The 23,196-nt window shown below is 46.5% G+C and overlaps 7 protein-coding genes across 7 annotated transcripts; 1 reads left to right on the top strand and 6 right to left on the bottom strand.

Annotated features, from left to right (window-relative positions):
• Positions 1-627: 627 nt before the first annotated feature.
• Positions 628-8,624, bottom strand: EYB26_002181 (uncharacterized protein; the record flags this gene model as incomplete). Its single annotated transcript, XM_054261487.1, has 16 exons — positions 628-896; positions 976-1,336; positions 1,394-1,695; positions 1,765-1,915; positions 1,970-2,140; positions 2,217-3,366; positions 3,415-3,456; positions 3,513-5,740; positions 5,792-6,236; positions 6,291-6,825; positions 6,876-7,168; positions 7,220-7,692; positions 7,749-7,977; positions 8,033-8,141; positions 8,193-8,208; positions 8,262-8,624. 16 exons carry the CDS (start codon positions 8,622-8,624, stop codon positions 628-630), a joined length of 7,137 nt encoding a protein of 2,378 aa, XP_054117462.1.
• A 2,612-nt stretch (positions 8,625-11,236) lies between these two features.
• On the bottom strand, positions 11,237-13,374 carry EYB26_002182 (uncharacterized protein; the record flags this gene model as incomplete). Its single annotated transcript, XM_054261488.1, has 4 exons — positions 11,237-12,773; positions 12,840-12,938; positions 12,993-13,168; positions 13,225-13,374. 4 exons carry the CDS (start codon positions 13,372-13,374, stop codon positions 11,237-11,239), a joined length of 1,962 nt encoding a protein of 653 aa, XP_054117463.1.
• A 371-nt stretch (positions 13,375-13,745) lies between these two features.
• On the bottom strand, positions 13,746-14,670 carry EYB26_002183 (uncharacterized protein; the record flags this gene model as incomplete). Its single annotated transcript, XM_054261489.1, has 3 exons — positions 13,746-14,149; positions 14,209-14,455; positions 14,554-14,670. 3 exons carry the CDS (start codon positions 14,668-14,670, stop codon positions 13,746-13,748), a joined length of 768 nt encoding a protein of 255 aa, XP_054117464.1.
• Positions 14,671-14,977: 307 nt separating this feature from the next.
• Positions 14,978-16,918, bottom strand: EYB26_002184 (uncharacterized protein; the record flags this gene model as incomplete). Its single annotated transcript, XM_054261490.1, has 1 exon — positions 14,978-16,918. One exon carries the CDS (start codon positions 16,916-16,918, stop codon positions 14,978-14,980), a length of 1,941 nt encoding a protein of 646 aa, XP_054117465.1.
• A 271-nt stretch (positions 16,919-17,189) lies between these two features.
• Positions 17,190-18,525, top strand: EYB26_002185 (uncharacterized protein; the record flags this gene model as incomplete). Its single annotated transcript, XM_054261491.1, has 3 exons — positions 17,190-17,463; positions 17,538-18,011; positions 18,077-18,525. The coding sequence occupies 3 exons, from the start codon at positions 17,190-17,192 to the stop codon at positions 18,523-18,525; spliced, it is 1,197 nt and encodes a 398-aa protein (XP_054117466.1).
• Positions 18,526-19,263: 738 nt separating this feature from the next.
• Positions 19,264-21,161, bottom strand: EYB26_002186 (uncharacterized protein; the record flags this gene model as incomplete). Its single annotated transcript, XM_054261492.1, has 6 exons — positions 19,264-20,007; positions 20,091-20,240; positions 20,294-20,419; positions 20,495-20,792; positions 20,866-21,016; positions 21,080-21,161. 6 exons carry the CDS (start codon positions 21,159-21,161, stop codon positions 19,264-19,266), a joined length of 1,551 nt encoding a protein of 516 aa, XP_054117467.1.
• Positions 21,162-22,005: 844 nt separating this feature from the next.
• Positions 22,006-22,945, bottom strand: EYB26_002187 (uncharacterized protein; the record flags this gene model as incomplete). The annotated part of the gene is made up of 2 exons (XM_054261493.1): positions 22,006-22,694; positions 22,774-22,945. 2 exons carry the CDS (start codon positions 22,943-22,945, stop codon positions 22,006-22,008), a joined length of 861 nt encoding a protein of 286 aa, XP_054117468.1.
• Between the last annotated feature and the right edge of the window lie 251 nt (positions 22,946-23,196).

Genomic DNA, 23,196 nt, shown 5'->3' on the forward strand with positions numbered 1-23,196 from the left:
GAGAAACAATTCCAATTGACCCCCTCTAACCACTTTGCTATTTCTCTTCCTTTCAACGAGGGCATGTATGTTTGAGTTTCTAATTCCTCTTTCCACTTCTTGTGTTTTATATGACTGGATCGCCAGTGAGTCTCCAGGAGCCGTCACACGGTTTCACCGTGCTCTGATTGCATGCTCTTACCGACTTGACTCTGGTCTGCTTTGACTTGAACTTTTTTTTTTCTACTTGTCCTCCTTTGCCACTGTTTCGAGAAACTCGGTTATGCAGGGTTTTGCAAGTCAGATGATGTATTATTGATAGCAAAATTGATTTTAAATTCTTCACAATTTTTCTTTTTCGAGTCTACGGAGTGCTTTTGTAGAAATGAGTTCGGTTGGTTTAGGGTTTTCCATTTCTAGTAGCACCGTAAAGAAGATAGGGGAGCAGATGGAGAAATGATCAATTGTGCATGGAAATGAATCGTGTATGATTTCCGAATGTAATCTAACTGATAAGTGCGAGTATAGACATAGGAGACGATTACCCATTACATAAGTTGTAAAGAACGACAACGCCCAAGAATCAAGACCGAAACAAACATGTAGTTCACCCTCTCTACATGCCGAGGGAAAAGTAGCATAGCGATATCACGGCTTCTGCAACTGCTCCTTCCGGAAGAACAAGAAGCAGAGCACATTGATGGATAACAAAAACAACAGGCAAACCCAGAAGTCTCCCTTGGAGAGGGCGTCGTGAACACCAGCCGAAAAGTCGGGGAAGACGTCGCCTGGACCCGTGCTGTCGGGTGCAGTGGCGCGAGCAAGAATTGTGCCTATGGACCCTATGACTTGGGCTGCCAGGAGAGTGAATGCGATGTGGAGGCGGGTTAGTGTGTTGAGGAGGATCATGCCGAATCCTATTGATCATTTCGAATTCAATCAGTATCTCGTCACGACAGCGTAAAGATAAGGGGGGAGGAAAGGGGCTTTTCTTACCAACGCCCTGCAACGCATCCAGCACACCAAGCCATAACCACAACCCCCTTCCAACAAGCGTACTAGCTACTGCGCTCCCAGCCCAGGGGACATACGTCCCAATATTCGAAGTCGACCAAAGCATTTGACACCATCTCGGTGCACCAAGTCCAATAGCAAATATAGGCACAAACCATGCATGACGTTTTGAGAGGATACCCAATATCCACAACACAATGGCCCAGATACCGATGAAGAAGATAACGACCATTACTGTGATCATCCAGGAGTGTGCGTGTTGGCTGGACCAGAGGTAGAGCCAGTTGCGGCCATAGGGGGCTGAGAGCCAGTAGTTTTGGATGAAGACTGCGTAGAAGAACCACTACATGGTTTGTAAGCAGCTGCCAGTAAATCAAAAAAAAAGAAGAATTAGACATACCAGAACGATCTTCCGCCGTGGAAGTGATTTGTAAAACGCCGGGACTTTGCCAGGAGACTGGGCATAGTAATCGGGTAACCCTAAGAATATGACTGTGCCCACTATCCACATTATGAATGCGATTCCCAATCCAACGCCAGTAAGTAATATTGGATGAGAATCGGCCAAACTATTTCTTGTGACCCCTGCTTGAGACTCAGCAGCTAGTCTACTGCCCCAATACCAAAGGAAAGAGACATAGATCTGTTGTGTTCCCTGAATGATACAGGCTCGGTATACCCATGATCCGACAGAAGTGTTGCCTAATGTTTTTTCACGTTAATAAAAGATTTATCATAGTCCGGACTTGTGTGAATAGGGGTTATAGCTACCTTCATCTCCAAAATTGAGTGCAAAATATATGGATCCGCTAGAAGAAGCTGCTGAATAAAGGCCCGTGGCTACATTTTGGATCCACCAACGACTGGTTGAGACAGTCACGAATGGCGAAATACCAATGAATGCAAATGCGAGTCCATAGAGCTGTTACATATGTCAGCATTTTATATGGGAAATAATAGTGAGGACCCGACTTACCAAAAATGGCACAGACAAGACAAAGATTGACCGAAATGAGCGAAACACTATCCACCACACGATTGAGAAAATAAGATAGATAGTAGCAATCAGGTATAATTTCTCGGCCGGCTCTCCGACTTCCCCATTGAGAAGTGTAATTTGATACGAGTTCGCTGCTATGATTTGGCCCTATACATAAGAAGTCATTAGTAGGAGAAATGCAATTTACGGGGGGGGGGGCGCAAACTGAGGAGAGAAAACTCACGAAGGAGAGGAGTATCGAATAAATTGGCCAATCACCAATTCGACATAGCATAAACCTTTTCAACCCAGAAGGCGGAACATATCCCTCTGGAAGTTTGAGCTCTTCCTCCGATATATTGGCCCCTTCTAAGGGTTTCTCCGTGTCAGTCGGGATACCACCACCAGTCCTCTCGTCTGATGACGTGATATGAGCAATTGTCGACAATACAGGCGTTGCTGCACGACTGGGACTGGGGCTTCGACCGAGTTTGATATCACGATACATCTTAAACCATTCCTTTTCACTCTTTGACAGAAACTGCTCAATGCAAAGCTGATCTTCAGAATTCTTGAAATTGAGATGTTTAAGCCGCTTTTCGAATCTCTGGGCATATCTCCCCGAGGAATCGGTGAAGAATGGATTCACTTTTTGTAAGTTGAATGTTCGGTCCTCGCGAATGATGTTATCGACGCTCAGTAGACTCAGATTTGAAGAATTCCGGTTTTGATCACGCAATGAAAGATGACCGCTACTCATGGCATCTTCGGGCACTGCACTGATCTGGTCGAAGACTGAGGTGCTTTGGAAACCATTTCCTTCTATGCTGGGTGCTGTACTGTTTCGGGATGACTCATTTCCACCTTTTCGTGTAGTAGGGGGTATTTCTGAGGTTTCGGAAGATGGGTATGTCATGGAACGTGGCACTTGTAGAGGCCATTGCTGATCAATGCTTGCATGACCATCTGCCGACTGAGAACTGCTCTCCTCAGTTGACGAGTTTCCATGCTCAATACTAAATAAACTGATGGCCTGCGAGGTTGCCCTCCTGTGAGGTTCTGGTCTTTGTGAAGCAGACCCTCTGTAATGACCGATTTGTCTTAAAAATTCCATCGGTTGAACAGGTGTCTGCATACTGGATCTGCTAATCGTCGAGAAACTCATTCGTACCATGGAGTTTGTCCTGGAAGGATTCTCTTGCTTCGAGTGCTTGCGGTGTTTGGCAATTGAGCTTACGTACAGAGTCTCTAGATTTTCGATCCAGTGTGCCACTGGAAACCGCTGCCTCCTTGACCAAGCACGCATGATGGCTCGATCTGATGTATTTGAGTTCAATGCTTCGTATATAGCTTGTTTGAACTGGCGATTGAGGTGTTTCGATGTCATTGATTCACTTTTACCAGTTAGTTACGATACTTTCTTGAAGAGACGATAGACTTACATGGTGTACCACCACCCTGGCATTTGCCCTAAACCACCAACTCTGTTTCAACATCAATTAGCAAATCACATAACAAAATACTTGTATGTAGGAGTTACCTTGACCCAACCCCAAGGGTGCCTTTCCTACCGAATTCCACAGCCACAAGTCCGAACGGCTCGTCTCGTGAAGGTATCAATGCAAAGTCAGCACCACTGAAAATGTACGGCGGTAGAGCAGTAAATTGCGGCTTGGAAAAGACCCTCCCGGGATACATGTCCATCATCTTGCTCAACTTGATAGCCGCAAATCGACCATACAAGTCGATCACAGGTCCAACACAAATGAGTTGTGTTGTAGGAGAATTTTCCATAATGGAAGGGAAGACGTCGGCAATGAGATCGATTCCTTTCTGCATGGACCATCTTCCAACGAAAACGAAAAGCTCGGCGTTAGGGTTTTGCTCCAGGCCTGCCCATTTTTGGGCCTCGCTTTTCATGTCTGAACGCATTGCTTCAAACGCTGGATCAACCTCCGCGTCTGTTGCTTGGGAATCCTGATTATATTCTGCTGTATCTGAAGGATCTGGGTTGGGCAAAGAACCTATCTCTCTTAGACCCCAGAATATAGGATACCTGGCCCAGGACCTTTTCCCATATTTTCTCGACACCCCAACGGCCCCAAAGCCATTTTGGTGAATCTGTAAATAAGTAGCTGCTGCATGCAGAAGGTTGAAGACGTCGCCGAACTGCACATATTTTTTGACAACAACAGGATCTAAATTAAAGATTTGTGAGATCTCTTCACATTCTTGGGAAGTCCTCATCGGCCAAAGGCCTTGGAATTCTGCATTATGGAGAGACAAGCAGCAAGGAATTGTTCTGGGGAGTAGGTGGAGTTGCGCAACTGCACCATGGTAATCATTTATATGGTAAAGGTCCACTGGAAATCGCTGTAGAGTCTCCGCAATGCAGGAGTTCCACGCGGAGTAATAAATGGCGGAATCCAGATCGTCCATGCGAGCTGGATAAGGCTCGGACTTGGACTGAGCCCTAAAAATTGGGGCGTCTAGTAGGACATATGTGATATTCCGGAGATGGTGATACTGGACGTGCACCAGGAATGACTGATCCAAGACCTTAATCTTCATGGGCTCCGCTACTTCATCCACAGGATAATCAACACCCCCGACGCAGGGAACCACCCAGATGAGGTTTTGATGGCCGAGATTTGCGCCCATCAGCTGAGCCATGACACCAAGACCACCTATCTTAATCTTGATGGCCCAGTCCTCGATATCGTATTCCATTGTTGCAATGAGAACGGTTCTACGTGAGTCACCGGCATCCGCATTCAAGGCTTGGTTGTGAGCTGAAGGTCGGGGTGAAGGTGATCGATTGATATTTCTTCTCAGCATATTCACAAAGTTGGATCCATTGTCATCTATGCTTGATGAAACGTCAGTTGCACTATCATCTGTCAATTGTTGAGCATGTGAGCGGAAATTCCGCTGCGTAACTCCAAAAACGATGCGTTTGACTTGGTAAAATACTTTGAAGTATATCCAAACTGCCAGAACGGCCGTTACCACTGGACAAATCCCAAGAAGAACAAATATAGCAATTTGTGTCTTTTGCGACCCATGAGGAGAGAGGTCTATCTTGAGGTTGCCGTCGTCGAGCGATAGTTTCCAAGACAAAAATGGCCATGAAGGAGGCTCAGTGACATTGATGACGTTGTTCATCAATGTAATTGGAGGAATTCTATCCAAAATCATATCTCCATCAATATCACCATAGACTTGAGTGATATCAGGATGTCCATCTTCATTTACACCCCAAGCATTCAGTGATAGTTGAGTTGGCCATTCAGTCATCAGGTTATACTCCCATCGACCACTGGAATTGTGAAGATGCATTTGACTCGGGTACCCGGAATCATATCCAAACTGATTGAAGTCTCCTTGAATCCAAAGATGAGGGAAACGCCGCGGTGGCTTATTGTCCCAGTCAAGATCTCCATGTTGGTAGTGATTGCTGCTTCCAGCCACTCTATTCCAGTACTGAGCTATTATATGTTCACCCTGCCAGGCCTGTAACTTGGTTCCTGACCAACTCTTTGGAGCAATTGAGACGTTGGCGCCCATATAAGGCATCCAAGGAGTATATGACGAACCAAAGTCTAGGGAATACCGCCATTGATCGGCACCTGATGCCTTATGAGAGACCCAAAGGGAGCCATCATTTGCGTCATCAGCGTATAGAAGACTTCTGCTGTAATTCGCTTGATTAGGCCATACCATAGGGTTTTCCTGAGATCCTATGCGTATCATGAAATGGTCCACAGACTGTAACAAATTAGCATACGTACTTCCAGAGAACTTAACGGTAATGCTTACATTGGTGGTGCGATTCTGATCTCTGTTGGTGACATTATTCAGGACTATTTCATGAATACCATGAAAAACATTCTCAAGCTCAATTGAGTAATTGAAGACACCTTCAAAGGTACCCTGATAAATAGTTTGCTGTCTTTCGGGCAGTAAATTGCAAGATATTGAGCTGTTATCAAACCGAGCAGCTTCTCCATTAAGAGCAGTTGACGTAACAGAAAGCCCAGCCGTGATGCTATCGCAGTCCATCTCTTCCGAGAAACTGAAGCTAATCGGTACCCGCTCGCCTGTCGTGTCAATTGAGAGTAGACGGGCATCATGGCCAGGTTCGAACTTTGTGATATACGGTGATGGAGCGACGAATGCACTTTTGGGTACGAATGCTTTGAAGCTATAAGCAGGCAGTGTCAGGTTGGACAGACATCCATTGAAACCCGTAGAACCGTCCAATCTAAGAGGTCATGTTAATAAATGTTCAGATCCTTAGGTAATTCTATCATCTTACCCTAATTTATGAACGCTTGGCTGAAGGGTGTATTCTTCGAAAGGGGGCAACAGATTCTTTACCGTTGTACCAGAATCAAAGGGAGACACCAACGCCTGTTGCTCGTCAGAGCAATTAAACTGATAATTGACTGCCATGTCATCGTTGTGATAAACCAGCCACACACTCTGGTTTCCCTGTGCCTGTCCTGTAAAGTCCTGGGTAGGCGCGAAGCGTGAGCGGAGAATGCTCCACAAACCAGTCTCAGTGCGCGTGCCATTGCTGCCCGGCAGGTGGATATCATGGGTCATATTCGACAGCTGTTGCAGATAGAAGCCGTCATTGAGTACGGGATAGTTCTGGCGTATTTCATGCATTGTTTTCAAAAGTCCCCGAACGGGATGCGTGGGATCACGGTGGTCAAGACTGACGCTATCATCCATACAACCGCGTAAGGCACTGTCCGTTGGAAAGTCGCTGTATTTGACCGAGCCAACTTTATAGCAGCCATGTAATTGCCATGCTAACGAAGAAGTCATGGGCGAACGACCGAAAACTGTAGGTATATTAGTCTCGACTTCAACATGAGAAAATATTGTCACTCACCGTAGTTCGAATTCGTATTGTCCAGGATATAGAATGCTTGTTCTTCACCCCATACCAATGCGGGTATCCCTGGGAATAACAATGAGACTATATACAGCCCGAGTAGCTGCCTTTCAACACCGTTGGTAATGGACGGCCACCGGAAAACATCCTGATTTGAGAGTCCGTATAGATGTCGAGGGTCAAATTCTCCAGTATTCGTGTTGGTCATATCGTTCGTTTGCACCAAAGTATCCCATAGCTCCACAAAATTGGTGGGAGGATCGCCTGCAGCCTCGTAAACACCGTCCATACTATTTCGATAATTTAGTAAACTATAAAATAGAGACTGGCCGAATGCTTACCCTAAGAATCTAGTGAGTGCTCTGTACACTGTATAGTGGAAGGCTGCAGCGTCCAAAGCCACCTTGTCCGAGGACCGCAGATGAAGACCAGGAATGGAAGAGTTCGCCATCGTAATGATTTCTGTCATGTTATCCATGGTTTGATTGGTCTGTTGTCCTCTACCAATGTACAAAGCGCCAAAGGCATTCCCAGAAACTATTTCTCCCGGGATGAAGAAGTTGTGCTTATTAAAGCGACGAGCACATTGACGTATGGAATTCGACCAATCTCCTTGAGCATCAAGTGTTACCTGCAAAGCTTTATCGATCCGAAAACCATCAACATCGAGCATTGCTATGGTGATGCAAGAGAAGAGCTCTAGCTTTCGCCTCACGTCAGGTCGCCATTCCCGGAGACGGTCTTGGACAAAAGCGAATTTCGTGATTTGACGCTCCCACTCTGGATAATCGCCGAACGAGGAAACTTCACCATACTGCTTCAGGTCAGCCATCATCTTCAACAATGATACACGCGAAATTTTGGCAGTACCTGATCAAATTCACTGTTCTGGCAGCCTCTGGTCAGGTTTGTCTCGATGACACCTTGACCAGAATCATCCCAGAACCTTGGATATTCCCATTCACAATCATCCAGCCACTCGTTGCCAGGTTGAAAGTCATGATATCGACGTGAAGTTTTCCACACATAGTTGTAGCCGTGTGAATTAAACAGTGCTGAATTATTCAAATGACCTTCAAAGCCTATAAGGTCTCCCATCCTGTTCACAGTGAGTGGGTTGTCTTAAGTAGAAGTTTGTGCCTATGAGTACTTACGTCGCCATAGTATTTTCCATGACAACATACATCCCCCGTCTATGTGCCTCTTCAATCATTGACCGCCAGTCATCAATTGAGCCCAGATGACGGTCCAGCAACGTCAAATCTAACGGGGAGTATCCGTCAGCAGCCCAGGGCTCGTTAATGTGTGGCATACCGGCTATATAAAGTCCCTGCAGGAAGGTCAGTGTCTGCACTTTGATCTATACAGAGCTCAGTGAATTACCTTGATTCCCATCCCTTGCAAATAATCAAAACTATCCATCAAACCACGAACATCGCCTCCGTTCCTCAACTGATTTGATAATATATCATGCTCCCATTGTGTCCCGTTGGCATCATCATTTGACGGGTCGCCATTTGCAAATCTATCAAGGAACACTGTATAGAATGGCATTCGCCAATTGCTCGGAGAGGGGTGATATTCATGGTCCTGCCATTGACCCCAGTAGTCGAGAGGGTTGGTCGCAGTCTTATTCTCATTGAGGTTGAATCCTACTTGGTCTGGTGTATAGGCTAGAGCTACCGTGAGCTGGATATTCGAGAATAGAAGCAAAAAGTCATTGAGAATGAGAGATGATAACTTCATGTCGCGTATGTCGGAATGCTTCCGTGGCAGATAAGCTTTAAGCCACTATATCGTCAATTCAATACTCAGAGCCGCAAAGGATGATTTTCTGTAAATGAAGGGTTGCACTCTTATGGAGACGGTCTGGTTTTCATTGCATGAAGAAGAATGATCAAATGAAGACTTTTGAAATGTATCATGCCATGGAACTCAGAGGAGGCTGATTTCCTTAGTAGAGACACTGATACAAAAGTCTTGAATATCCAATGGACCTAGTATTCACCAGAGTGCTGAGGGGCTGCTGGGACCGCTCACTCTGCATACAGGGAGGTGTTAATCTTTCATGGAGAAATATTGACAGCCTTTCCAGCGATTCCAGCCAGTGAAAAAAAATTCCCCAGCCTGTCGCATGTCCACGGTTCATGATTCACTGGCCACATTAGCCGGAGAAAAGAATCATCTGTAGATCTTGCCTCGAAGCAACCGAAACGCAATTCATCTTTTTTATGAACGGCGAATTGTTCTCCGATATCCAAAGGGCTCAAAAGTACTATATTCCGGCATCTTCACCCATAGGCTAGGATGTGATTTGGACCGGAGAAAAATAGACTCGACACGAAGATCAGATGCATACGTAGTCTTGACATCTCGGCTCAACCTGCGACAGGGTTGAGCTTTTCTCGAGTCGCAACCTGAGATTCTTTGGCTGTCCCAATCTTGTGAGATGCTGAATTGTATAATCGCCTGCCTCTGGCAATAGTTTCTGCACATCTTTTTGTTCAGGGTATCTAGAGAGGCGGTATTCGTTGCACAGTGCCTGGATAATAATTACTCGGCAATTTGTCTGCGCAACTATCTCCGCAGAGCCTACCGAGCCGTCGTTGTACAATGCATTAATAGAAAGCTATTATGGGTTAGTTGTGAAACCATCACTTGAACCATTCAGACAATCCATTATTAAAAAAGGAGAAAAGAAAAAGGAAAGGGAAAGGAAAAGAAAATGCAAGCAGTGTTTGATTTAGGTACTTACCCGCGTATCCCGTGCTCCGGTTCTCGTCATTCAAATGGCATGCGTAAATAAAACTATGCTAGCGGATCTGAAAGAATAATTACCACGCGATAGATAGTGGACAGATAATATGAAGACCTGGAAAACTCACGCACTCGAGTTTCCACACCTTTGCTCCATCACCCCTATGTCTAGAAGCTCCAACCAAGACCAAGTATGCGGGGGCCAGGGGCAATCCAATAACAGCAGTCTATTTTGAAATGACTCGTAAGATGGACTTGGACTGCATTTGGGAGTACAAATGTCCGTATGTATGAGGTAGTGCGACCAAGCAGGAAGCTGTAGCTCTACGCTGCATACTACGTAGTTTGTTTTTCGGCCTCGCAGACCTCCGGATTTATTCAAATCATCAGTAAAGTCACCCCAGAATGTGGAGGGAACACTGTGAGCGAAGGTTCAAATCAACAGCAATAAATTCTTATACCTTCAAATACCTGGAAAGCCTTCATATATTCATGAAGTTAGCAGACGGAGAGAACCTGGCTGAGCCACGGAGGGGAAGAGACAAAAGAGGGGGAGAGATAATGGAGCTTCAATATCGTCCGCCTGGTTTGCAATCCCAAGCAAATCTATTATGCATGCAGTAGACGAATAGCTCGAGCCACTCATACGGAGGTCCGTCAATAATTTCAATTCCAACTAGGTACAACTCTTTCTTCAACAATATCCCCCTGCTTATCATTACCATACCACATGCCACTAGACTACCTCGGAGGATCCGGTCTACGAAGAAGCTCCTCAGGACAACACTAACAACCAACCACGCCGGCCACAGCCCGCACCCTTTCGCAACGACTACCGGTCTGGTCATCTACTGACCTTTATCAGTACAGTTTATCAATATGGTTTACTAGGATTCTCACCTTTCCTAGAGTCGCATGCATGTTTAGATACCGGTAAAACGAGGTGTTTTTGCAAAGCAGGAGCGCATATAGATCACATATCCGCTGCGGAAAAGAAAACCATCAATCAAAAAGAGAAAGAAAAAAGAGGAAAAAGAAAAAAGAAAAAGAGGCAGAGAAGGTGTTTCTATCCATCAAATTGGGGTCTTGATCACGATTGACGCCAGATGATACGATTGGCGGGTGGTTCTGAACAATTGTTTACCGGAGTTGATGCTCCAAGAACAGTTGTGATATCAACCGGCAACAGTCTTGAGAATTGCTGCGAGCCTTGATCATCGTATATACATGTTAAAATGCACCGATCACTTTCTCATCTGTCTAGGTCAGAGTAAAATAGTAATTCAACACTAAGAATTTCAGTTAGAGCCGAATGTTGGAAAGGAAGATCGCAGGCGGGTTGATCTGTTCTAACTAGATTTATCTCGCATTCGGCTCATTCAGGGGGCCGGCACAGAATCTCCGTATATCGAAAAAAGCGGAATATCAGTCTAGTGTGACAGTTGCGACAAATAAAGTCCGCGGGTGTCTAAGACCATGCCTTTCGTGTGGGTGAATTGGTTCCCAAATTTGAGGATTTCTTCTTCCCAAATGAAGTGGCGGTCATTTTGATGTGCATGACTCAGATGGCTACTAGCATCTAACAGCTAGGTCTTCACCGCTCACCAAGTCTCCTGTTTGTAGCTCCCAGTCTTCTCCATTTCTAGGAGAAAATGTTCCGCCTGCTCTCGGCGATAGGTATTCGACCCAGAAGATGGATTCCGGTGTTGAAAGCATTCGATCAGCGCTTCTCTAACAGCCTGTGGCATTCGACCCGAGGATCCGCAAATGAAGACTGACCCCCCATCTTCATGTAGCATATTGAATATAGCTTCAGCATGTTCTCGAATCCGGTCTTGCACATACACTTTCCGTTGTTGATCACGTGAGAATGCGGTCAACACTTGGAGGTCAAATACTCCTTCTTTCTCAAACTGCTTCCATTCATCCTCAAAAAAGTAATCTGCAGCACGGTTGCGGCCACCGAAAAGTAGAATCGAGGACCCGATACTAGGTAATGGGACATGTGATTGGCCCTCGCGTGAGGCTTTAATCATTGCTGCTTTCTCCCAAATCATTGCTCGTAGTGGCGCCAGACCGGTTCCAGGACCAACCAGGACCGCAGGACCTACAAGTTGCTTTAAGGTAGGATTTAGGCCGCCACGCTGTAGCTGCACCTTGAGAGTGCTCCCGGGCCGGAGAACTGATAGATAACGAGTGCATACACCCTCTCGAATCTTTTTGAGAATAGTTCTGTATTTGACAATTGCGATGAGAAGTTCGAACTTCGTTCCATTGTTCTGGTTCGGCAGCTTTTTGAGCTCACCACCGCTGGCGATACTGAACTGACGGCCCCGGATGATGGGCAGAACAGACGCGGCATGTTGCCATGGAATCTTCACAGTACCGAAATCGTGCAGTACTTCCAGGATACTTCGGCGTGGACGCGTAGTATAATCCCACAGTTCGTCAATGAATTCCGGATTGGTGAACTCGAGTAGCCTCTCTTTGTGTTGCTCATCGGTGGTATAGTGAGCAATGTTGGCGAAGAATGACCGCCGTGGAATAGCACGGATATCAAGATATTCGGTGAGGAGTGTCCGAAGCGTTACGGGAGAAGATTCTGTGTTGACAAGATATGGGATGGGAGGAGCCGGAAGTTGATCTTTCGGTCGGTCTTGTAGCAAGGCACCAGGGGTAAACGAGACAGGCTTATCAGCCACGTCAGACCAGTCCATTAATTTTAAAATTTCATCAACATCCACCGCAAAGTTCTTGGGTGTGATTGATATCATATCTCCTGGTGAATATGGAAGTGTTTCAGAGGTGGTCAGACATATGTGTCGGACATCCTGCCAATGTCCTTGAGGCGTCACTCGTTTGTTCTGGGTCAATGTTGCCGTGAATGTATCCGGAATAGGTCTCCTATCAGGCTCAAGGCGATATAGATGGGGCTCTGTGTCTTCTTCCAGAAATAGATCTTGATTTTCTTGATCTGGATCCGTCGAAGGGACGAATTCCGGAGACGCCTCTTCCAAAATCCATTTCGGTGGAAGTTGAACATCATCTGGTATGGGCTGAAGTCCTTCGGGAAGGGGGTACTGGTCTAATAAATGTTTGCGTAGGTCAGTGGCCCAAGGAAGGAACGTTCCTTCGAGTCTACTCAACATGTCAGCATTATCCCCCTACGACTTTTAGAAATACTGAGAAAGAAGGCATACGCACCCTTCTGGATGCTGCTCATCGGCTTCTCCACAGGGATATATCTCCGCGGCACCTAGTTGAGACAGTCGCTTGCGGAGTTTGCGGGCAGCCCAATTAAACCTATCGGCAATTGTTAGCATTATTGATTGGCGTAGCTGGAAATAGGTAACATACTTTGGATAAGAACTATCCCCCAGCCCAAACTGCGTATATTTGACGCCGCTGAGAAAAGTTGCGGGAAGTCTTTTCAGCAAAAGCGTCTTCCAGAAACCACGCGCATTGAGTGGGAAGTCGCCTTGGCCGGTAGTCGACACTACAAAAATAACAAGTGAATGGGAGGCCAAAGTGTCCTAGTATACCGTCAATGTTGTCCCATGAGGCAGCTAATTGAAAAGTCGACGCTCACTGCTTTGACGCCATTGCATTCTTTGACGTGGGCGACGAAGTGCAATCGTTCTGCGGTACGACCTAGCTCTTCTGCCACCTCCTGTGAGTTGCCTGTCTCAGAGCCATACAGGATCAGGGCTGATCTCGTGCTTCCAGCTTCTTCTGCCATTCTTGGTCTTTGTACAGAAGTGTGTAGGTATGTCAGAAACAGCTGCCGTCAATGAGGAAGTGGGATGATATCAGCGTGCGGGCCGGTGTCGGAAGAGAAATTCTACACCCCCAGGAAAGTCCTGCGATTGAGCTTTACCTGCTAGACGTACACTTTTAAGATTGTGAGATTCATTCTACTATTTTGTATGTCTGGAAATGTCATACGCGCATTATTTAGGTTGACAAGATTGTGCCATATTACTGGAGAGATCAAATAAATACGAGTTGACCAAATTTGATGTACAATTGAACGCTCAACATATGATGTCGCTTGGGTATTCTAGAATGTATGCAAAAGAACGCTTGTAGCATGGGAAAAGCGACTTGCAACTAGAAAAAGTCTTCATCACCCCCTCCACCGCCGCCATCAGCAAAGCCATCTCCATCCCCTTCATCGTCACCAGCATCAAAGTACTGCTCTGCATTATAATCACCACCCATCTCATCATCGTCTTCAGAAAAGTCATCATCCTGCAACTCGTCATCCTCCTCGCTCCCTTCCCTTTCACCTTCCTCGCCCTCATTTTCTGGAGTCTCCTCGTCACCGCCTTCCTCATCGCCGGCTTTCGGTCGCTTGGGCGCTTTTTCATCTTCTTCAACGTCTTCGTCCTCGTCATCTTCGAAGTGAGCTTGTGTTCTTTTCCATCGTGCGCCTGCGATCTGAGTGTCCGGCCTATCCGGTTTGTAGTCGGGTCGTACAACGCGCCATAATTCTCGAGGGAAAAAGTGTACAACTATGCATTATTAATTTCACCATTGCCAAATATCACTTCAACCAAAACTGAAGACTCACTATACTCCCTCCCAGCTATCTTCGGCACTGTTCGTTTCCTTTTCTGATAACGAGAACTATATGATGGCATGCCATTAAAAGGATCGAATTCCGCTCTCTCTTTGGTCCCCTGCTTTGCGGATGTGCTGGCAGCATTCACGGCCGCGTAGTAAGGCCCGTTTTGAAATCGATCTCTGAGCGCTCGGTATCGATTTACTTCGGATCGTTCGCGGCTCTGTAACGGTTCGGCTTTGGGTGTGTCATAGGGCTGGTAGGGCATTGTTAGAATCGATGACTCGGACATTGTATCATGCAGGGGTAAAATGGAAGGATGGTAGATGTGACGGGTCGTGGGGTAACCCATACTGGGAATGTAGGAGTAGGCGCGCCATCAGGAAGTTCACCAGGTGCTTTTTGCCAGTTGAATTCCGAGCCTGGAGGCAGTGGCTTCCTGGCACCACCTCTCCCGCCACCAAAAGACATTTTGAAATGGATATAGTTGTCGTCGACCGTTCAATTGTTGAAATTCAAAAAAGTCCGCGAACACAGTGTTGAAAAGGCTTCTTGTTGCAATGCTCGAAGAAATGACTGGTAAAGAGAATTTATTCTGATAAATGTCAGAGCTTGTCAGCCCCGCACTTGATCTGATTGGCCGCTAGGGTTGGACCCTCTTATTTCCGTTCAGGGACAGCTTCTACTCTAAAAGAGAATAAAAGAATCGTTTAAAGTAGTTCATAATCTCATTATTTTTATTATATTTATAAACGATGAAAGGACTGCTCCGTTGAGACTACAGATCAACTGCCTCTACACGGCTGCCGACTTGGATGGCTGGTCCTTGAGGCCCATCACGAATACGCTGTTCCAAGGTTTGCACGATATCTTCAAAGCCCTCCACATGAGCTGTTGAATTCTTCAGCATCCTATGGAGGTCTACTAGCACATCATACTTGGCTGTAGCTAGTTTCCAAATGGCGTTTTCGGGATCTCCAGCGCCACCCGCCACAAAGTTGCTATATGATAGAGGGGGCTTGAATAGATAGGGAAGCACTGTCGTTAGTGCAGGAGGAGTCAATACTGCCCATGATCCGGATTTAGGCAGAATACCAGGTCCGGTAGAAGCTTGTCTATTCAGCTCATCCTCGGAGGGAAGTTTGAATGGAGAAGCTGATATGCGTTGTGCGTCCGCCGTCGACAGTGTGTTCCAGTTTGCTGTAACAACGGCACCAATCACGGCAATAGCCGCGAGAGCAACATCTTTCATGGCAACAATATCTGCGGCGGCAACCACATTTTGCCACAAGTTCGCATGCTCGCTGAGATATGTGAAATACAGTATGCGTGCTGCCACGGATTCCTTGAAAGCATCAGTTGGCACTTTGCTAACAGTTGTCGCTGTGTCTGATGACGTGGTTGATGATGGCCCGTGGAAAACTCTCGCAAGGGTTTGATAACAAGCTCTGTTTGGTGGATTAGAAGGAACTGTTTGCAGTGGATTGAGGGACCTTCTGCTAGCTTCGACGAGCATTACCCGTGGAAGAGAGCCTAAAATCGTGAGATCACCTAAGGGGGTTTCGCCATGTGCCCACTGAGCAGACGGGATATCAAGAGCCTTGTGGATTCGAGACAATATTTTGTCAAGTAGTTCCCGTGGACTTTTCAAAAGATGATTGGGGTAGAGTTGCGCATATTGTGCGACATAGGCCATGATAGGACTGGTGAGAAAGGTAATGTCAATGGAGTCTAGCTGAGACGGATCAAGGTAGTAACCCAAGACTCGCTGGTGGAGACTCTTGTCTAATAGGAAGTCGAGAGCTCGGGAAGAGAAAGGCGAGACTTGATGCGGCGGAGAAGCGGTCTTCAGCCCTGGCGCCCCTATTAGAACCAATTCCCGGAAGAAGTTCAGAAGCGTCATGTGCATCAATACATCGGAAGTATCAACCATATGACAAGCTGCGAACTCAAGCAGACTATTACTCCGGTATTCAGACTCGACCTCGGGAATTTGAGATTCCGCTATGCAATCCCAACGAAGTGTCCCAATTTTCACTATAAAGTCCAATAGCCGTCCTTGCGCAACAGTCTTTTCTCGTTTCGACAGCGGCGGAGTGCCTCCGGTGTTGGCAAGACTGCATATCGAGAACAAAAGACCATATACATTTTTGTCGGTAAAGACCCTTCTCCATAGGAGACCCTGGCCTGCGACAATGTTCTGAGTGGACCCAACAACCGTTTCAGTGTCGACGTCATCAACCTCCAGCAATGACCACAGAACGTCCACGGCAGCCTGCGCAACCTCGGGGTTGGATGTGGAGAGCCAGAGCTCCACAAGGGTTGCTACCAGGTCCGAGTCTCCGGCAATAATAGCTGCATCGCTCGGCACGCGGTTGGCTTTTGCAAGTAGCGATAGCGTCAATAAGTTTATCGGCGGCGACGGCGCCCGAATTCCAGCGAGCAGGTCAAGCGGCGGGTCCACGGCTTGAAGGTCGGAGAATTTGAGGAACACGGCAGCTCGAATTCCGAGGGTCGTGAGTGGTGTAGGGTCATATTGTACAACTGGAAGCACCTGTGAGATCTGTGCGAGGATCCTAGTTGGTATACTTGGATCGGTTTGTTGCGTGAGTTCAAGCTTCAGCTTCTCTATGGCGGGCTCATCGAAGGCCGTTGGGGGGTCAGCTAGGATTGCATCAAGATTACTCTTGACTGCAGCAAAAGAGGACGGTGTTGTCATAGTTTCACTTTATAGTAAACACAGTCAAATATAAAGACAAGTGTCTATTGCAAAGATGAAGATGTGGATGCTCTCTTAGAATAATCAGTCTGTGGCGACACTTGTTTATGAATGCGAATGCGGGGAGCTCCAATGCAAACAAGGCAAACACGGCGGGCTCACCTTCTCCATCTTCCCCATCCGTCAAGCTTCATTATCGTTCAAAATATCAGCAACATACATTTCATAGTATCATCGATCTTCAAATCCAGGACTTGACTTGGACGGGATCATGGCCAATACTTCAGACAATGCCTTGATCTCAACGAGGCCCTCCGACTCCGGGCTTCACGTTGCACTACACCCTCTTGTCCTTCTCACCATTTCAGACTATACCACACGACACGCCGCACGACAACAGACTGGACCCATCGTGGGCGCAATCTTGGGACAGCAGCAAGGTCGACAGATTACATTAGAGCACGCATTCGACTGCCATACAATAACAAACCCTGATAACGAGATCGTTCTTGATTCAAGCTGGTTTGCGAGTCGAGTACAACAGTGTATGTTGCACTACATCCTTTGAATTCTGCCGACGTCATTAAACGATTTGTCTAACGCTATATCGTTGTTACAGTTCGAGACGTTCACAAAGTCCCTCCTCTGGATATAGTCGGGTGGTTTACTGTAACCCCTGAATCTGGACCATCTGCATCCCTCCTCGCCATTCACCGCCAAATTCTCCAGGAATACAACGAATCGGCCGTATTACTCGCTTTTCACCCATCACAAATAGCTTCGGATTCTGGAAGCGGGGCGAAGCTTCCTTTGACGATCTACGAGAGTATTTTTGAAGGAGAAAATGTTGCTGATGCCGCACAGACTGGTGACGATAGGCAGGCTTTACATATTCGCTTCCGCGAGCTACCATATTCAATAGAGACTGGAGAGGCGGAGATGATAAGTGTTGATTTTGTCGCCAGGGGCGCCGGTAATGCTATGGCTATTGAGGAAGCAGGCAAATCAGTGCCAAAGGCTACAAAGACTGCGGAGGCCGAGGACTCAAAGAAGGCAGATGAGTCAGTACTTCTATCGCCAGAGAATGAAGAATGTAAGCCTTACCATTCAAATGCGGTTCGAGTGGATTCGATCTAACGTTATCTAACACTTAACTAGTTATTGCCAATCTCTCAACACGTCTTAACGCCGTCAAGACACTCGAATCTCGGATACATCTCATCAGATCATTCCTCGAAAACCTACCGCCATCTGCGTCGGACGGTAAAACAAGTCAGAGCACACAGTCAATACTCCGCAACATATCCGCACTAGTATCCGGACTCTCTCTTCTGACTCCACAAGACCCCAAGTCATTTGCCGTAGAGTCGCTTGCACAAGAAAACGACGTGGCACTCATTTCCCTGCTAGGTCGTCTAGGCGAGAATATCAAGGATATCCGCGAACTAGGCAAGAAATCAGCCATTGTAGAGACGGGGAAACAACAGGGTCCTGCTCCATCCACCAAAGGTCGCAAATCTCACATGGCTCTCGGATCCAGAATTGACGACGAATTGAGAGAAAGCGGATTTGCTAATATCAGCTCCGGCGGACTGCAAATGATGTAACAAAACGAATAGATTATGAGAAATGAGAAATGATCATTATGTTTACTAGACATGCAACTTTTGTCAGACTTAAGAGTCATGATATTGACATTACGAGCTGGAGACGGTTCGCTGGTTTTCAATCCATCGCCAGCGCCAATATGACCAAGAGATAACCCCCCTCCCCTTCTAAAAAAGGTTGGAGATGCGCGGCGTAGTTAGCAGTCGCTTTGCTATACAAAGAAATCCAATGTTTACAGCCATACTTGAAAGTATTATCATTCCACAATCTTTTAGATTCTCCAAATCCGAAATATAAATCAATCCATAAAAAGAAAACGGCAAACCACAATACCACCGTAAAACAGCCCAAGGCGCTATATACAAGCAGTAAAGAAAAGAAAATATGCAAGAAAAACCGGAATCTGGAGACCAAGCAAGAAAGGGAAAGAAATAAAAAAAAAAAGTAATCTCGGGGACGGGCAAAAATTCTAATACACCAAGACATGCGGGATATCATGAGCATGACAAATGAAGAGAAAGAGAGAAAAAAAGTTGAAGAAGAATTGGAATAAAGTACAGGCCATCGAAAAATCAAGTACCAGAGTTGAAACAATAGAAGAAAAACAAAAAAGAATTGGCATGGTCATTACTGCCAATTGGGACATCATCATGGGAATGAATATCATGAGGGAAATAAAAAGTTGGAAAATGCAGGTCAAGGCATATTAGACATGCGCTGCAGAAAGAAGAAAGTTTTTAAGCCCCTTCATAGGGACTTCGTGGTGGTTGATATGGCCTGTATGGTTGAGGGGATATGAGTCGAGGCTCGGCGGCCGCAAGCTCGTTCATCGAGGGGGCATCATTATCGTATACGTGGTTGTAATAGCGGTTCTGATTATGACCATAGCCAGTTTCATCATCTGAAAGTGTGTCTAATGCTGTTCCCTTTTGTGGGGGGTAGGGAGAGTTAGGGTTGCCTTGTGCATGGAAAAGGAGTTGTTGGCCTTCGTCACTCGCAGTTTCGTACTGGCTACCTGGATGATAGGTGGTGTCGGCTGCCCCTCCATATGCGGTCGCGTTCTGTCCCGGCATTCTTGTCTGTGGGTTGGCGGCGTTTTGAGCCTTGAGAGAGAATGCGCTGTCGTCTTGGTGCATGTAACTCGGGTCGTTGGTGCGTGTCTTGTAGCCGACAAAGAGCCATCGGAAACCACGGCCGACGGCTTTAATGAGATCCCATGGGTTGAAACATTCGACCATGGCCTTGAGCCCCAAGAATCCACCATGGTAAGCGATTTGACCGTTGATGTATTGAGGATCGTCGGAAGCTTGCTGTGCCTTCAATCGGTATGGTTGCCATGGGAAAGCGAAGAGGTGAAGAATGGAGAAGAAGGCCATTTCAATACACAGAAGAAGATTCGGTATCCCGATGTGGATGTCTTGGTTTGCTAATTTATCGGAGACCTTGATGGCGCCGGAGGATGACAAGAAGGAAATCACAGTCTAAACAGCACGTTAGTGATGTGATCCATTGTAGAGAAATGAAAGAAAGAGAAAAAAAAAAAAAAAAAAAAAAAAAAACGTACTGTCTGCCAGAAGGACAGGAAAATGACCAACTTGATTGCAGTAATCTTCAAGAAGGGCTTATATTGCGCCATGTCATTGTGAACCTGGACGTAGAACTGAATCAAGCAGTACATGGCAATCGAGACTGCAGCGGATTCAATAACAAGGACCTAAGTGGGTCATTAGCAACTGAATCACAAGTACTACAGAACAGAATACTCACCCAAACATGAGAAAATGCAGGGCTTAATGAAGCTTCACAATATCTGCCGAATGCCTGCGTAATGACGGCGACTACAGTCATGGTAACTCGAATGAAACAGTACTGATAGATGCCGGTCCAGATCACCTGTATATTGGAAAATACGGTTAGTTTGCTTGCGATCAAGATAAATGAAGGCTTTGACCTGTGGGAAGGACTCACGTTGAACCAGGTCAAACCACTGCGTGGAGTCCTCCAGCATCCACGTTGTCCACCACAACATTTCGCAAACCAGGAGAGCGGCCAGAGCCATTCCTTTGGTCGAATGGCACGGAAGTATTCCTTTTGTGAGTGCAGATCGGGTGCAGCGTAGTGACAGAGCAGCGTGAAAAACGAGGAAAGCGCAAAGGCTTCGTAGCATGATCCGAGAACTTCAAAATAGACGGATTCTCGGTAGAAGAGGAAACAGAGGAATGATTCGGTGCAGTATACGGGGACCATAAATAGAATTCGCAATATACTGTTCACGTGGTCAGTGGTCTCTATTCCGGTATGTTTCTCATAAAAATCGCAAGTAGAAGCATTGGACTCACTGTCGTTGTTCTCGTGGTTTACTATAATGTGTCGCGTGCATAAAAGCTAAGAAAAGAGAAGCAACCACGCCTACCAGACCGAAGCCGGCGCACAATATAAGACCGAGGTGATGGAAAGTCCATCCATTCTCCCAGAGCGGCATTTCGGATACTATCGCATAACGTTGTTAGATTATTTTGACGATAAAAAGTCTTGCAGTGAAGGGAGGCATACTGCTCGCGCTCTCTAATGTGGTATTGCATTTTGTCCATTGCACACCTGACAGCGACAGGCGGCGCTCGAGGTTTATCATCATCGATCGGGTTATGATTCGGATATAATGGAGTCGATAGTCGTTTCAGATACTGCTCGAAAAGCGCCGCTAGATTTATTCAGGGTATGAAGCTATTCGCTCCGGAGTCATCTAGGATATTGTATGATAGAGAAGTAAGAGTTAACGATGATGCTGAAGAGAGAGCACGAGAGTCTCGGTTGTCCCTGGAGCTAAGCCTCGCGCCAAAAGGCACCAAACAAAGCGCCAAGCACTCCGGCCCACTGTGGAGAAACCAGCTGTGTTTCAGTCCGGCCGTATTGGACACAGCCACTGCAAGGCAAGATACTCTCGTAGTACGTGGTATTCGAACTAGGTAACACTATACTACGTTCTATAAAACTCAAACAATTTGCTACGCGCGTGCAATGTGCATTTATTGGTAAATGAAAGTAGCACAGGCTGTGTATGTTGTTATTTATGGACGTATCGACGACACGGCATGCTGTATGGGCCGTGTATTGCAAATCGTTTTAGAGATCGGCGCTTAGATGATTAGATCTGCTCTAATCACGGCCTGAGTTGAGTCGCCCTTCTCGTCGTAGCTGTGCAGCATGCGATTGGCATCGAATTGTACCACGGTCTTCGATATTGACACATGGACACATTGTTATCATCACTGTCGCTTTTATCCCAACTTACGGACTCTGTAGAATGCGTACGTAGTATGGGTAAAATACAGGCACCAATACAAGCTGACATAAGCGCTAAGCAACCACAGCGTCCGTCCGATTGGACGACGAATTGGGCTGAGAGGTTGCTCCACTGAGGAGCCCACTCACTGTAGTATTCATGCCGATCAGACGTCAACATAGCCGAGCTCCCAACCTCACAAGAGGGTGGCCATCCTTCTTTCTCCTTCCACAGAGTTGGCGCTCGTGAGCTCAATCATCGACTCCCGAGAGCTCGGCTGTAGCTGAGCAGGATACCAGACCAAGAAGCCGACCATGACCAGGATCATCAGTGATCCATCAAAGACGTAAAGCGACCACTCGTGTTCAAGAAGAAAGCCATGTTGTCCCATCATGAACTCCACGATTCGGTAGATATTCCGCACCAGCACGAAGATTGACGTTGAATAGAGCATGTACAGACACAACCGCCAGGGAATATTGCTTGTGGCTCCGGTCTTTGCTACGTGAGCGCTAAACCTCTTGTTGAATACGATGGAGCAGATCAGGAAGCCGATAAACAGCAAGACCTGCAAAATCAAACCAGCAACGATGATATAGTTGCCTATTGATGCAAGATTCGGACGATTCGTCAATCCAGAGCCAACTGTTTGAACATTCAAACAGGTCAAGTCCCCCGTCACGAAGATGATTGTCGTCCAGCGCGGCGAAATCAGCGAGAATGCTTCACCATGAACGGCTCGCACTATACGAGCGTAAACCATATACAGCGATGCAGCAAAGAAGACGGGCGCTATCACGAGGAAAATAGCCTGGAGGAGGTAGGGTATCAGGGATCCTGTGGCGTTATATGCGCCTGCTCGAGATGAATATCCAATAATCTCGCCTATGGAGATAAATGTTTAGTGAAAAGGTATTGAATGTATTGGCGACTGAGGAAAAGACACAATCAAGCAGAGACGTACAGATGCCACCGATGACGAAAGCAGAACAGAACCACGATTTCGTTCTGACCATCTTCCAAATATGAGCTATGGTCAGGATGGTGAATACGGCGGTGAATGCAATAGCTGCTGGAAGGCTGGGGACATAGTTCCACAGGAAATAGTCCCCCTTGTATGGTTGAAGGGTTGGCATTGTTGGATACGAGATGGGAGGGACTCCCAGATTATGATTCACGACGACGACCACGAATACGTCCGACAAGAGTATTTATCGGTAGGTAGCAACTATGTGGAATATCATGTATATGAAATTAAATTCAAAATTGTATCCTAGAGTTCATTGTGCAGCGTCAAAGACGACAGATCACTCTCAGGGTTTGACGGCTCTTTATGAGTACAATATCTAACGATGCGCCAAGGCTCTAACTCCCTATTACCTATATA

The sequence above is a fragment of the Talaromyces marneffei genome, chromosome 1, assembly GCF_009556855.1.
Source record: "Talaromyces marneffei chromosome 1, complete sequence".
In the NCBI taxonomy this organism is placed as follows: Eukaryota; Fungi; Ascomycota; class Eurotiomycetes; order Eurotiales; family Trichocomaceae; genus Talaromyces; species Talaromyces marneffei.